We start from the raw sequence: 14,447 nt of genomic DNA on the forward strand, positions 1-14,447 counted from the left end.
AGATCCCCAGGAATGAAATTCTTTCACCTCCACCATGATAGGTCTACACTGATATGTCAGATTAGAGTTCATCATACTTAGGTCTTTGCGATATTTTATATTAGATAAATTGCATTCTGCTCTATTCTGTGCATTTTAATCGTTTCATTGAATTGCCATAACATCAAGTGCTACGGGGAGCTAACATTGTCGTGCAACAACTAAGAAAGTTGCAGTCAGCAAAGATAGTTTATAGCTGTGTATCACAACAAATGGCTTCCTTTATAATTAAAACGTGGTTTGGGAAATTTCAACTGTTCTGGAATGAGTAGATAATTTCTTCAGTTTGTGCTTGTTCCTACATACTAGGCTACATTTATTTCAACTATGAGAGTAGGAGGGGAAGTGGGGTACTATATATAGTTTCAAAAAATGTTAGCTGGCAGTAATCTTAAATTCTATATTATTTTGGTGCAGATTCTGAACATAAGAGTTTGTAAAAGACATGTATTCCACATTGTGCAATCATTCATGTTTCAATAAATAAAAATGAACAATAATTGCATCCTGTTACTGCCAATTCCCAAATAACATTTTTAGAGACCCTAGAGATGGTCTGCTGAACCTCCAGGCCAAAGTTGTCATTGGGCTCAAAAATAAATAAAAAAGTTACTTTCATAACAAAATAAATAAATAAATATTTAAAATATACATGTATAAAACACATTTCATCAGTCCTTACAATACAGCACAATGTAAATATATTAAATAATTTTCTTAATTATATTCTTGGAAAAGTAATAATTGTTTCCTGTTTTGATATGAATAGATCTGTACTTACTGATTGTGAACACAATTGGTGCTGAAGGAAAGAAAATAATATATACCGAGCACCATTTGTTTTTCCACAGGAGTATCATAAAAATGTATGGCAATGTCTTCCAAACAACTTTCAGAATTATTTTTGGTAAGAATTTTTATGGAAGGAACATTGAACAGGAGAATTTTAAAGCAGTTTGATGGGAATTTAATAGCTGAATGGCTCATTTGATGGGATAACATCATTGATCCTGGCAACATCACCTTAGAAACTGAAATGAAACACCTGCATCTCATATGATGTGAAAATATCTAGTTAGACACAAAATCTTTATGCACTCAACAGTACACTGGTATCTTGCTTAGTGCTGCCCTGCAGAGTGTTGAAATATTTGAACGCTTTTGTACTCCAGTCTGAACATACACAGGCGTGTTCAACCCTCTTCTTCATGCCGGAAATCTGGGCATATTCCTACTTCCACAGGCATTTTTTCCTCACTGTTACACCTGTGGCATAGTGTGGAGAGGGTACTGGTGAGGCCTGGATGTTGTGGGGAAACCAAAGTGAGTGTTGCAGCCACTTGCCTCTGAGGTGTGGGGCTCAAGGCTGCTTCCTGGGCAGCACAGTGAGCACAGGCTGGTTCTGAGGAAAGGCAGCGTTACTCTAAGTTCTGACAGAGTATTTACATCTTACTGTCTCATCATCTCCTCTTTGATATGATAGAAGCTTGAGCCCACCAATTAAATTGGCTGGGCAAGCTCAAAGGCCAAAAACCACTGCTGAGCTTGTTACCATAAAGAAACCTCTGGCCTGGAGAGAGACTGTGCTGCTGAATAATCAGAGGCAAAGGTCATCAGTTTCCCTCATATCCAAAACATGGTGTTGGTGAGAGAGATGGTAGGATCTGGACAGTCTAACAATGGTCTACCCTCACTGCCCCAAGTGAGCCACAGTCCTGAATCCAACATCTCAATGCTCAGTGGCCACCACGCTCACTATAGCCCACTCAACATCACACACCCCCCCCACGCCCCACCATCTCCTTCCTCCAAAGGCAGCCTCCACATATTGGTTAATTGCTGGATTCACTCCAAGTTCCTAGCAGTCAGTTTCCAAGCACAGCAGCACCTGGATGCAGGGAGTGTGGAGGTTGCTCCAGTTTTCTGGCACAGCGACATTTTGAATTAGAAATGAACAGTCCATAATGGTCCATTTTAGTAGAAATTCTATTTGTCCTCTTATTCCTATTCCTCGCAACACATTCTGAGAGCTAAGTGAGGTACCAGTGTATCTGATCTCTTAACTCCTGCACAATTGATAAACTGTAAAACTGTTCACTAAACGTATGAAGGCTAGGGTATTGCAAGTCAAGATCGCCAACACAGAAACATTATGGTTGAGAACCATACTCACACACACATGTACACATCAGCATCATTTGTCTGATGAATAACGTAAAACTATGATTATAAAATAGTCAACAAGACTGTTTCTGTCACTTTGGTCCACGGCTGGATCCCTGTCACTCATTCTTCTGCTTGTTGGGATAACTGTCTTTCACACAAGCTCAGGGCATGGTGCACAAACTGATACTGTTCACATGTCTGGATCATACCTCCCCTACAAAAGAATACATCGTCAATATCGACTGCAGTTCCTGTAAAACCGCAAAATATTTAAATTTATTTCAAACATCAAAGAAATCTGGAAATTCTATGGTAGCTAATAATGTTTGGTGCAAGAATCATGAAAATTAATACTAGGAGATTCAAGGATTATTGAATATCACAGTTTTCTACTGGAAACTTTCAAATGCACTCTCTGAACTCAACTGTTTTGCAATTCACTCTTACATTTGCCAAGGAATTGATTAAATTGCACAACCATTCTCCGTCAACACATCTGACACTCTTCTTCCGATTTGGTGCATGAAAATATGAAGTTGTAAATATTTGATGTCGTGGCATATTATCCCATTACTTCAGCAAAATGGGCAAATCTATTTGAAGGGAATTTACCACTAAAATTCCAAAAATTGAAATTAATATGGAGATATAAGAAACATCAGCTGATGAAAACAGGATCAACACAAAATGTGCTCGAGGAACTGGGCATGCAGGTACAGCAGCTGGTGAAAAAGGCGAATGGTATTCTGGCATTCATAGCAAGAGGTTTCAAGTACAGGAGCAGGGAGGTACTACTGCAGTTGTACAAGGCCTTGGTGAGAGCACACCTGGAGTATTGTGTCCCCTAATCTGAGGAAAGACATTCTTGCCATAGAAGGAGTACAAAGAAGGTTCACCAGATTGATTAAAGACTGGATTGACTAGGTTTATACTATACATTGGTATTTAGAAGGTTGAGGGGGGATCTTATTGAAACGTATAAAATCCTAAAGGGATTGGACAGGCTAGATGCAGGAAGATTGTTCCCGATGTTGGGGAAGTCCAGAACGGGAGGTCACAGTTTGAGGATAAAGGGGAAGCCTTTTAGGAAAAACTTCTTCACACAGAGAGTGGTGAATCTGTGGAATTCTCTGCCACAGGAAACAGTTGAGGCCAGTTCATTGGCTATATTTAAGAGGGAGTTAGATATGGCCCTTGTGGCTAAAGGGATCAGCGCGTATGAAGGGAAGGCAGGTACAGAGTTCTGAGTTGGATGATCAGCCGTGATCATACTGAATGGCAGTACAGGCTCGAAGAGCCAAATGGCCTACTCCTGCCCCTATTTTCTATGTTTCTAAGTCAGACAGCATCTATGAAGGGAAATTGATTGTCAACTTTTCAGCTCGAGGCCCTTCAATCTAGACTGCTATGACTTAAATATCCTATTTATCCTATCTATGGCATAATATCCAATTTAAGTCACAGATCTAGTTACATTTCAGAATAGCACTAGATGGAGCTTGAATGATGGATGATGATTGCCAAAATCAATTGTTAAACTCATAAGTTGGAACCTGGAGAAGCAAATGAATGACTATGACAAACTGAGGTTGGAGAGGAAGTAAATAAATGACGAGGAAAGGGTGGAAGTGTGATGGATATTCACTTCCTGGGCCAGTGGGCCTCTTGGTTTTGTTTGCCAAGCTCGGCTTTCTAAACACAGAAGCTGCCCCTTGTAAGATCAGTTAAACTTTCAACTATATGCTTTGTTTAGCTTCTGGTTGTAAATAGGAGTCACTCTTCAGTTCTTAAAATGTAAATGGCAAGCAGTAATTAGCTTGAAGTTAAAAACACAACTTTGCAAATGAAGCAATATCTGTGGTGCAGACTGCCAGCTCGCAACATCTGTCTTATTGCTCAAGAGGTGCAGTGTAGGATAATGGGTTATTTGATTTAGCTTGTTTCAAACAAACAAATTGACTAATTTGCTTAGTTCAAGGAAGCTTGCAGACAGATGGATAGTATGATTTAGTACATCAATAACTTGTAGCTTATAGATGGAGGTTTATGTACTGAGAGAAATTAGCTTAACAGATTTAATTGTGGATAGCTAGGAACTGTGTCTCCAAGAGTCTTTTAGACCTTTTGCATAAAAAGGGTATCTGAGGAAATATCAAATATGTATGAAGTCACCCACGTGGCAAAGAAACTGAATAAATGTAAAGAGCAGTTCAGGCTTATGAGGTATGGGATAAATAACATCAAGAAAAATGAAGGAAGCATGGGGTGGACTGGAGTCCATTCCTCTGGCTTCAATTTCTGCAACAGATATTTTGTTTGTCTGTATCATTGATGTGTCTTTTGAGTTCATAGGAATGCTACCTGTGTTTTGGAAATCCTTTGTGTTTTGGAAATGGTTTGTAATTTGGAAATGTTTAAGATAAAATTCCTCTGTGAAATTTAAATGTGTTTTAAGAATATTCTTTGGATTTAAACATGTATCACTGAAAATAGATGTACTGTGTTTTAAACTACTTTGTTAGCTAGGGAGGGGGGCATCCACCGATCAAATAATGGTTGCTATCAGCCTAACTCACCATGAAGAATAAACAGGGAAGTTAAAAAGCTTTTGAAGGTTGGGAAGTTATAGTATAATTTCCCTTTACAATCATAAAATCATAGAGGTACAGCACAGAAACTGGCCCTTCAGTCCACCTAGTCCATGCTGAAACCAGTTAGACTGCCTACTCCCATCGACCTGCACATCGCGACTATCCATGTACCTACCCAAACTTATGTTAAACATTGAAATTGAGCTCACATGCACCACTTGTACTGGTGTCTCATTCCACACTCTCATGACCCTCTGAGTGAAGAAGTTTCTCCTCATGTCCTCCTTAAATTTCTTACCTTTCACTCTTAACTGATATCCTCAGGTTGTAGTCCCACCCAACCTCAGTGGAAAAAAGCCTGTTTGCATTTACCCTTTCTATACCCCACATAATTATGTATACTCTATCAAATCACCTTTCAATCTTCTACATTCTAAAGAATACAGTCTGAACCTATTCAATCTTTCCTTATAGCTTAGGTCCTCCAGTCCTGGCAATGAACTTGTAAAATTTCATTTTTGAATTCCTCCCACTTATCAAGTAGACCTTTGCCAGAAAACAGCATGTCCCAATCCAATTTAGAATCTCAACCCATGGACCAGACCTACTTTTTTGCATAATTACTTTGAAATTAATGGCATTGTGATCACTGGATGCAAAGTGTTCCCCTACACAAACTTCTGTCACCAGCACTGTCTCAATCCCTAATAACAGATTCAGTATTGCATGCTCTCTCATTGGAATTTCTACGTACTGATTAAGGAGACTTTCCTGAACACATTTGACAAATTCTTTCCCATTTAGTCCATTTAAATTATGGGATTCTCAGTCAATATGTGGAAAGTTAAAATCGCCTACTACAGCAACCTTGTCATTTCCTACAACAATCTGCAATCTGTTGATCTGTTTACAAATTTGTTCCTCTAAACCCTAGGGCTATTGGATGGTCTGTAATATAGCCCCATTGACGTAGTCATACTTTTCTCATTTCTCAGTTCCACCCATAGTACCTCACTAGTTGAGTTCTCCAGTCTGATCTGACTGAGCACTGCCGTGACATTTTCCCTGGCCAGTAATGCCACCCCTCCTCCTTTAATCCCTCCCGCTCTGTAATGTCTAAAACAATGGAAGATTGAGCTGTCAGTCCTGCCCTCCTGCAAACAAATCTGATTAATGACTACAACACTTGGAGTATTGTGTCCAGTTCTGGTCACCTCACTATAGGAAGGATGTGGAAGCATTGGAAAGGGTACAGAGGAGATTTACCAGGATCCACATCTTTTGGTTTTTTCTCATAATACATTTGCGCTCAGAATATGTGCATGCACGACCCCTGCTGTATTCATTTATGACCAAGGAAAGTAATCATATATTTATGGTGATCTTGTTGGCTTCTGGATTACCCTCCTCCCTAAAAATACAAAGTTTAGCTGGCAAAGGATTTTTATATCCCTTTAAGATCATTTTCAAATTATTTGTGAACACATTCAGAAATATTCTTATTCCAAGCAGTTATAATACAAGTTCTCAATCAGACTAAAAGCATTGTACAGAATAATTACTATTGTATTCTCAATGAACAAATCACACTGCTCTTCTTATCATTTCTTTGTCAAAAAGCAAATTGTGTTTAACTAATTTGCTGGAGTTGATACTGTTAACAAGGTCAGTGCGGTTAAAGTGTATATGGACTTTTGATAAAGTGTAATATGGTAGGTTCCCAGCAGGGTTGAAGGCCATGGACTAAAAGAAGCAATGTAGATAAGAAATTGGCCTGGGGACAGAAAACAGAGTCAAGGTGAACAGTTAATCACAAACATGAGAAAGCCTGCAGATGCTGGAAATCTAAAGCGGCACACACAAGACGCTGGAGGAGCTCAGCATGTCAGGCGGTCTCTATGGAAATGAATAAACAGTTGACATTTCAGGCCAAGACCCTTCTTTAGAACTGTAGAGGAAGGAGGGAAGCAATAGAATAAAAAGGTGGGGGAAGGGGAGGAGGTTAGCTAGAAGGTGATAGGTGAAGCCAGGTGGGTAGGAAAGATAAAGGGCTGGAGAAGAAGGAATCTGATAGGAGAAGAGGTGGACCATAGAAGAAAGGGCAGGGGGAGGGGACCCAAGGGGAGGTGATTGCCAGGTGAGAAGAGATAAGAGGCCAGAGTGGGGAATAGAAGAAGAGGGGAGAGGGAGGGAATATTTTTATGCAGACGGAAAGAAAATCGATATTCATGCCATCAGGTTGGAGGCTACTCAGACAGAATATAAGGTGTTTCTCCTCCACACTGAGGGTGACCTCATTGTGGCACAAGAGGAGTCTATGGACTGACATGTCGGAACAGGAATAGAAATTGGAATTAAAATGTTTGGCCACCAGGAAGTTCTGCTTTTGGTGGATGGAGCAGAGGTGCTCAATGAAGCAGTTCCCCAATTAGCGACAGGTCTCACCAGTGTAGGGAAGGCCGCATCGGTCATACCAGACACAATAGACAACCCCTGCAGATTTACAGGTGAAGCATTGCCTCACCTGGAAGGACTGTTTGGGGCCCTGAATGGAGATGAATTGGCAAGTGTAGTACCACTTTGTCTGCTTGCAGGGATAAGGGTCAGGAGGGAGATTAATGGGGAGGGACAAAAGGACAAGGGAATCATGGAGGGCGCAAACACTGTGGAAAGCGGGGGGTTCTGGAAATGGAGAAGGTGAGTGTGAGGGCAACATCAATGCTGGAGGAAGGAAAAACGTGTTCATTGAAGAAGAGGGGGATATCTTTGATGTCCTGGAAATGTAAACTGCATCCTGGGAACAGATGTGGTGGAGATGAAGGAAAAAGGGAAAAATCTCCCTTCTGGAAGTAAGAAAAGGGAATAACATTTTTACAGGAGACAGGGTGGGATGGGGTATTGCCAAGGCCCTCCCCCATTCTTTCTCCCTAGGCCTCCCGTCCGTCCCATGATCCTCTCATATCCCTTTTGCCAATCAACTTACCAGCTCTTAGTTCCATCCCTTCCCCCTCCTGTCTTCTCCTATCATTTTGGATCTCCCCCTTCCCCTCCCACTTTCAAATCTCTTACTATTTCTTCTTTCAGTTAGTCCTGACGAAGGGTCTCGGCCCGAAATGTCGACTGTACCTCTTCCTATAGATGCAGCTTGGTCTGCTGCGTTCACCAGCAATTTTTATGTGTGTTGCTTGAAATTCCAGCATCGCAGATTTCCTCGTGTTTGCGTTTTTAAACTATGGGAATCAGGTATATACAAGATGTTGGTCAACAGTTTGTCTCCAGAGATGGAGGCAGACAGATCGAGGAAGGAGAAGGAGATATCAGAAATGGACCAAGTGAGTTTAAGGGCAGGGTAGAAGGCAGAGGAAAAATTGATGTAATTTACGAGCTCTGCCTGGGTGCACGAAGCAGCACCAACGGAGTCATCAATGTAGCGGAGGACGATTTGGGGAGCATTACTAGGGTTGTTGTTTTTCAAATTAAAGTCACTGCTGTTCTCAAGAAAGCATTGCTGGGAGGACTATTTTTCATGATATGTATTAATAACGTAAACTTGGTTGCATAGAAATAAGTTTCAAAATGTGAAGGCAACATAAAACATTGAAAATTTGTGAACAATGAAGAGTATAATGTTGGCATTACATGAATGTACGGAAAATGAAATTTAACACAGAAAATTGCGGTGGTATATTTTGGTAGGAAGACGTGAAGGAAGGCAAAGTAAATATAATAGTGCAGGAACAGAGACACCAATGGGTAAAAGTGCATTTACCTTGAAGATGGCAGGACAGGTTGCTAACCTGATTAATGTAGAATACAAAATAATAAGATTTCATAGTGTTGGCGTGAGGACAAGTGGTTAAGGCGTTGGTCTAGTGATCTGAATGTCGCTAGTTCGAGCTTCAGCTGAGGCAGCATGTTGTGTCCTTGAGCAAAGAACAACCACACATTGCTCTGCGACGACACCAGTGCCAAGCTGTATCGGCCCTAGTGCCCTTCCCTTGGAATTGGTGGCGAGGAGAGGGGAGACTTGTGGCATGAGCAACTGCCAGTCTTCCATACAACCCTGCCCAGGCCTGCGCCCTGGAAACCTTCCAAGGTGCAAATCCATGGTCTCACGAGACTAACGGATGCCTATATAGAAGATTTCATAAAATGCTTACTGGCCAAAATTTGACCCAATTCTTTAGAGCAAAGAAAGTTAGGATGTGAAGTGTTCGAAATAAAAAAATAATTCCAGAGGACAAAGAGAAACTGTTTCTAAAGAACACAGGTTTAAAGTGGAAATGTAGATATAAAGAACTAAAGGCAACATATGGAAATACTTTATCAAAACAATACAGCGCAAATGGTTAGCATTTGAAAAGGACTGCAGAGAGGTTGTTGGAGGGTGATTTGTTCATAGGTCTCAAAGGGAAATTGGATAAGAATGAAAAAGAAGTAGTGAGATGTGGATAATTGACTCTTAGTTTAGCCATCATTTAATCCAATAGTTGTAGTAGTAGTTATTCTCCGTCTTATTTTCAAACTGTTTGAACAGGCATAGTGCCAAAGCCATTAGATGAATTATGTTGAGGCATGATAAGAATTTCTACAAAATAAATTCATTAATCAATGGTATTTTGTACTTGCAGTCTTTGCTTATGTTCAACAAAATTTTTGCAGTGCTTTGGTGAATACAATGAGAGGTATTTATACATTTGTTTTATTCTGTATGCACCATTATTGCAAATCTTTTTTCATATTCTGTTTTATCCTCCAAAACTTTTAATGCCTACAATTATCTTTCACAATTACCTGTCTATCCTGAGCTGACAAGTTGTCCTCAGTACATCAACCATGCCAGCATACTTGAGCTCTCGGTAACAGATGCTGGTGGCAATGAAACAACCTGTTCTCCCTATGCCCGCACTGAAAAACAAAACAAGTAAACCAAATATAGAGCTTATTCCATATCAATTGATGGCACTCTAGATTTTGCACTGCTAAGACAACAAGTATGTGAAGCAAAATGAAGAATTTGTTAAGAGCATCTGTTTTTATAGGCATCTCACTAAGGTAATCATTCTAGAGCTTGCTTTAATGACAGAGAAGTACGGTGAAGAACCATATCAACCAAATCTTAGATTACCACGAAAAAAGGAAGAATAAGTAAATCAAGAAGCCAAAATTAAATGACTTCGCATGTTAATGTTTAAATCTCCCAGGTGAAGGTGTTGGAATTCTAAGAACGAAGTTCATGGGAAAGATTAGGTCTGGAAAAATACAGTGAGGTTCCACCTCTGAAATCGTATAAAGATTTTCATTCTACCTGCAGTGGACTATAACTGGTCCACTGTTGTCCTTCTTTGCTTGCATTCTGGCTTCTTCCACTTCTTGCACTAGTTGTAAAAGTGGTCGAGCATTGTCTGGTGTCTTCTGATCTGGCCAGGATGTGTACCAGTAGTGCTTTAAATGTCGTTCCTCAAAACCATCCTAAAACCAAAAAAAAGTTTGAAAACTAATGTTTGGAAAAAGTTAGCCTGTCAGCATATGGGGTGTGATAATTAAATTTTGTTATGTTAAACGGTTATAGGATTAAATCCATAATTAGGGATATATTTGTACATGAGAGAGTGTATGTAAATTATAGCAGCAGAAAGAAGAATAATTTATAGAAATTCTGAAAGGAATGCACCATATAATTATTCAAGTGAGAGGTGAATGTTCTGCACAAAAATTAATTTTGTGTTTATTTATGTTTTTTTTAATTTTTGGTATAAAATTCTACAAATTTCCCTATTAATTTGTTATTTGCCAGAAAGAAAGTTGTATTCAACTTTATTCCCTGATTTCTTTGAATATGATTAACCATATTCTTCATTCTATGAAGACTATTTCACTTCATTCCTTTCCCAGTGTATAAAAATAACTTCAATTTAGAATTTTGTATAGAAAACTGTTATCACGAAGAGGCACTAGTTGTTTAGATTCAAGGAATGTGGATTTGGTTGTGTTTATACTGGGGGATATACAGGTCCATGACTGCAACACATCGGTTAAAACTAGCAATCATTTTTAGTTTGTGGTTGACACAGCCAGTCATCATGGTAGAGCAGCAGGTAAAGCTACTGCCTCACAGTTCTAGCAGTCTGGATTAGTCTCTTGTGTTGTCGGTGTAGAGTTTGCACATTGTCCATGTCACTGTATGTGTTTCTCTGGGTGCTCTGGTGTACTCTCACATCCCGAAATTGTACTATTTGGTAGGTCAATTGGGACATAACAAATAATTTCTAGTGTAGGCGGACAGTAGAAAAAGCAGAGTAGAATTGAAGGGCATGAGAGGGAGAAGAGATTATAGGGAAATAAGGTGGGAATGGGGTTTTTCTGAGGGCTGGCAAAGATTTGGTGGACTGAATGGCCTCCTTTTATGCTGTGGGGAAATGTACAATAAGTATAGATCACCACTTGGAGTAGGATGAATGTCAACATACTAAAAGAGTACAGCAAATTTGTGCCACAAACCCACTGCATCTTCTATCGTAATTTGCTGAAGGACTGATAGCTGAACTGCTGTAACACTCTTAAAAGCTCCTAGAGCCTGGTCTAGAGCCATGACAGAAGTTTAAGCTTCTCCTGCAGTGCACAGTTATTGGTGGCTACTGCTTTTGCAGCAATCATCTTTGATTGGGTCCCTTGATTATCCAGAAATAACAATCAGTGTTCATGTGTCAATAAGACACTCATGTCCTCTGTCCCTGACCATGGCTTTGGTTTCAACAGGGAATACGGGGATAATCGTGGACAGTTAAAAAAAAGTCAAATTCACTTTGACTTTGCATTGACTTCTCTGGAAAGAAAAATTGGTTTGATATGCACCACTGCTTTGATGTCTCTGAAATTGAAGGATGGCCCTATTGTGTCTGCCTCCTCAGAAATTGTGCACAGGAGTGAAGAAAATTAAGAACGACAAAAGAACATCAGACACATTAGGTTCTTCCTTTTTTTCCAGATCTCAATCTTCTAATCAATTTGGTCAATCTGTAGTATCTGTTCAAGTGTGTTTCCCTATTTACTTAGTTATCCTTTAGTTCCAAGGTTGTCAAGCTGAGGGGTGGTAGTGGGGACAAGCTCCCACTACCTAAAAGTGCTCCTCACAGCATGCACCTCAAATAACCTCTGACAACCAAGTCCAACTCCTGGCCTTCTCGTGTGGCTTAGCCTCTAAGCCTGGTGGAACTGTTTCCACTGACAGGAGAAGGGGCGAAGGCGGGCCCTGGTGCCTTAAAACCAGTGCTTTGGGTAGATGGAGCTCGTCAGCCTGGGAAGGCAGTCCATCTAAGAGAGGGAAAACTCTGATTTCAAACCTCCGCTGCCTTGTGGCCATACCCACTCATGGGAAAGGCTTTGGGAGTAAACCAACCCTGAGGACAAATCCGGAGCCGGAGTCCTTAAGTCCGACGTTGCCTTCAACCTCACTCTGGCAACTCCTGCAACAATACTGGTGCCAAGCTGTATCGGCCCTTGCCCTTCCTTAGGACAACATCTGTGTCATGGAGAGGGGAGATTTGCTGCATGGGCAACTGCCGGTCTTCCATACAACCTTGCCCAGGCCTACGCCCTGGAGAGGACAGTCCAGCGTCACCTCACCGCGATAACAGACGCTGCTCTACCAACACAGACTGAAGCAAGACTTTCCAGGCGCAGATCCATGGTCTCACGAGACTAAAGGATGCCACACCTTTACAAATGCATCAACTGAAATCAAAGTTCAAAGTAAGTTTATTATCAGAGTACTTACATGTCAGCATATACATCCCTGAAATTCATTTTCTTGTGGACATACTCAATAAATTCGTAAACTCATAATAGAATCAATGAAAAACTGCACCTAGCAGGGCGGAAAACCAGTGTGCAAAAGACAACAAACTGTGAAACTACAAAAGAAAAATAGGAAATAATAATAATAAGTAAGCAATTGGTATCAAGACCATGAGATAAAGAATCCTTCAAAGTGAGTCCATTCATTGTGGGAACAGTTCAGTGGCGAAGTAAGTGAAGCTGTGTGAAGTTACCCCCTCTGGTTCAAGAGCTGATGGTTGAGGGGTAATAACTGCTCATGCGCCTGACGGTATGGATCCTGTAGCTCCTGTACCTCCCTCCTGATGGCAGCATTGAGAAAGAAGCTTGGCATGGGTGTTGGGTGGGTGGCGGTCCCTGATGATGGATGCTGCTTTTCTGTGACAACTACTTCATGTAGATGTGTTCAATGGTGGGGAGGGCTTCACCTGTGACGGACTGGGCTGTATCCACTACTTTTTGAAGAATTTTCTGCTGCGATGCTACCAATCAATAACTCCTCTATAGAAGTTTGTCAACGTTCTAAATGTCATGCCAAGTTTTCTTTTTAGTTTTGATTTCCTCCAACGTGTGAGCTCTTCAACAGCGTATCTGCTGTCTGAAATAATCCTAATAATTTATTTCGGAATTTTCAAAGCTCCTGTTTGACCACCTACAATTATTTTTAGTTTCCTTCTACATTGTTTATATTTTTATGTCTTTCATACTTGGAGCCATCTACAGTATATGGCATTGTGCGACAGGGCATATTGCACAATGAAAGGGCATTGGAAATATTGTTAATGCCGTAAAAGAGATGGAAAATTATAATATTAATGGAATGAATAAATAATATTCTTCAACCATAGTTGATCCAACAATAAAGGTAGAGATCAAATTCTAATAGCCAACATTCTCTCACCTTCAGGGTGATGTTTCTCAAACTGTAATCATCTGCATGTAGGACGTTGTTGACAATGACTTCGATTCCTTGATAATTGGCTTGATACTCAGGCCAATACACTGTACATTTCTGAAATAATGGAACAGAGGAATGCATTTGAAAGAGAGCCGTTGAGGACAAACCAGCATTCTGATCTGTTATGTAGCTGCTGCTTCCTGTTGATTTCATCTCCAGACTGACTGACACTCCTCAGCTGAGTTGCAGGAGTTCAGCCTCCTGGATTTTATTTTGCTAAATCCATCAAGTATGTTGTGTTTTGCTTCCTATCAGAAAGACTGCCTACACAATTAAAAATTGAGATTGTAGTTCAATAGAGAAAAGAACAGTACTGCTCTTCGGTAAGTAGGGTGTCTGCTGTGCCACTGGGTATGCTGACTATGAGGAGTCAATCCTTAATTTAATTAGAGTTAACCATCCTGGAAAAAGCTGATAGTATGGAAAATGTGGGGCAGGTGCGAATAAGATGCTGGCACTCACTGAGTAAACTAACAGATGTATAATGCTTGTGCTTAAAAGTACTGGAGGGCATGAAAGTAAAAACATTTTCTGATTAATACAAATTGTCTTGTCTGGTAAATTTCTTCAGTTTTATAGAATCAATCTGGTGCCAGCTATCGCAGTACCTCATTCTTCTCTTCTAGGTTTGTGATCATGACAACAATGGTTGACCTTTCCTGCCAAATCATTGTCCAGAAATCCGACACGGTGTTCACAATTGGTCCCTGAGTAGCAATGTACACCTTTTCCTCCCCTCCATAGCCCTGTAAATGAAAAACAATGTCAATTTAATAGTTGTATTAATGGAAAGAAATACCATAACACAGTACAGTCTGCAGTTCTCCTGTCGTTATACAGCGTAGAATGTACTGTAG

General features: G+C 40.3%; 1 protein-coding gene across 1 annotated transcript in view; it reads right to left on the reverse strand.

Annotated features, from left to right (window-relative positions):
- Positions 1 to 2,325: 2,325 nt before the first annotated feature.
- ptpn5 (protein tyrosine phosphatase non-receptor type 5) overlaps positions 2,326 to 14,447 on the reverse strand; it is a 56,719-nt gene continuing 44,597 nt past the window's right edge. Inside the window, exons 8-12 of the mRNA XM_072271367.1 lie at positions 14,199 to 14,336; positions 13,534 to 13,644; positions 10,105 to 10,268; positions 9,591 to 9,704; positions 2,326 to 2,419 (exon numbers count right to left, since the gene is read on the reverse strand). Of these exons, the coding sequence (XP_072127468.1) occupies positions 2,326 to 2,419; positions 9,591 to 9,704; positions 10,105 to 10,268; positions 13,534 to 13,644; positions 14,199 to 14,336 (621 nt within the window). The remainder of the gene's footprint in view (positions 2,420 to 9,590; positions 9,705 to 10,104; positions 10,269 to 13,533; positions 13,645 to 14,198; positions 14,337 to 14,447) is intronic.

Source organism: Mobula birostris, chromosome 11 (genome assembly GCF_030028105.1).
Source record: "Mobula birostris isolate sMobBir1 chromosome 11, sMobBir1.hap1, whole genome shotgun sequence".
NCBI lineage: Eukaryota > Metazoa > Chordata > Chondrichthyes > Myliobatiformes > Myliobatidae > Mobula > Mobula birostris.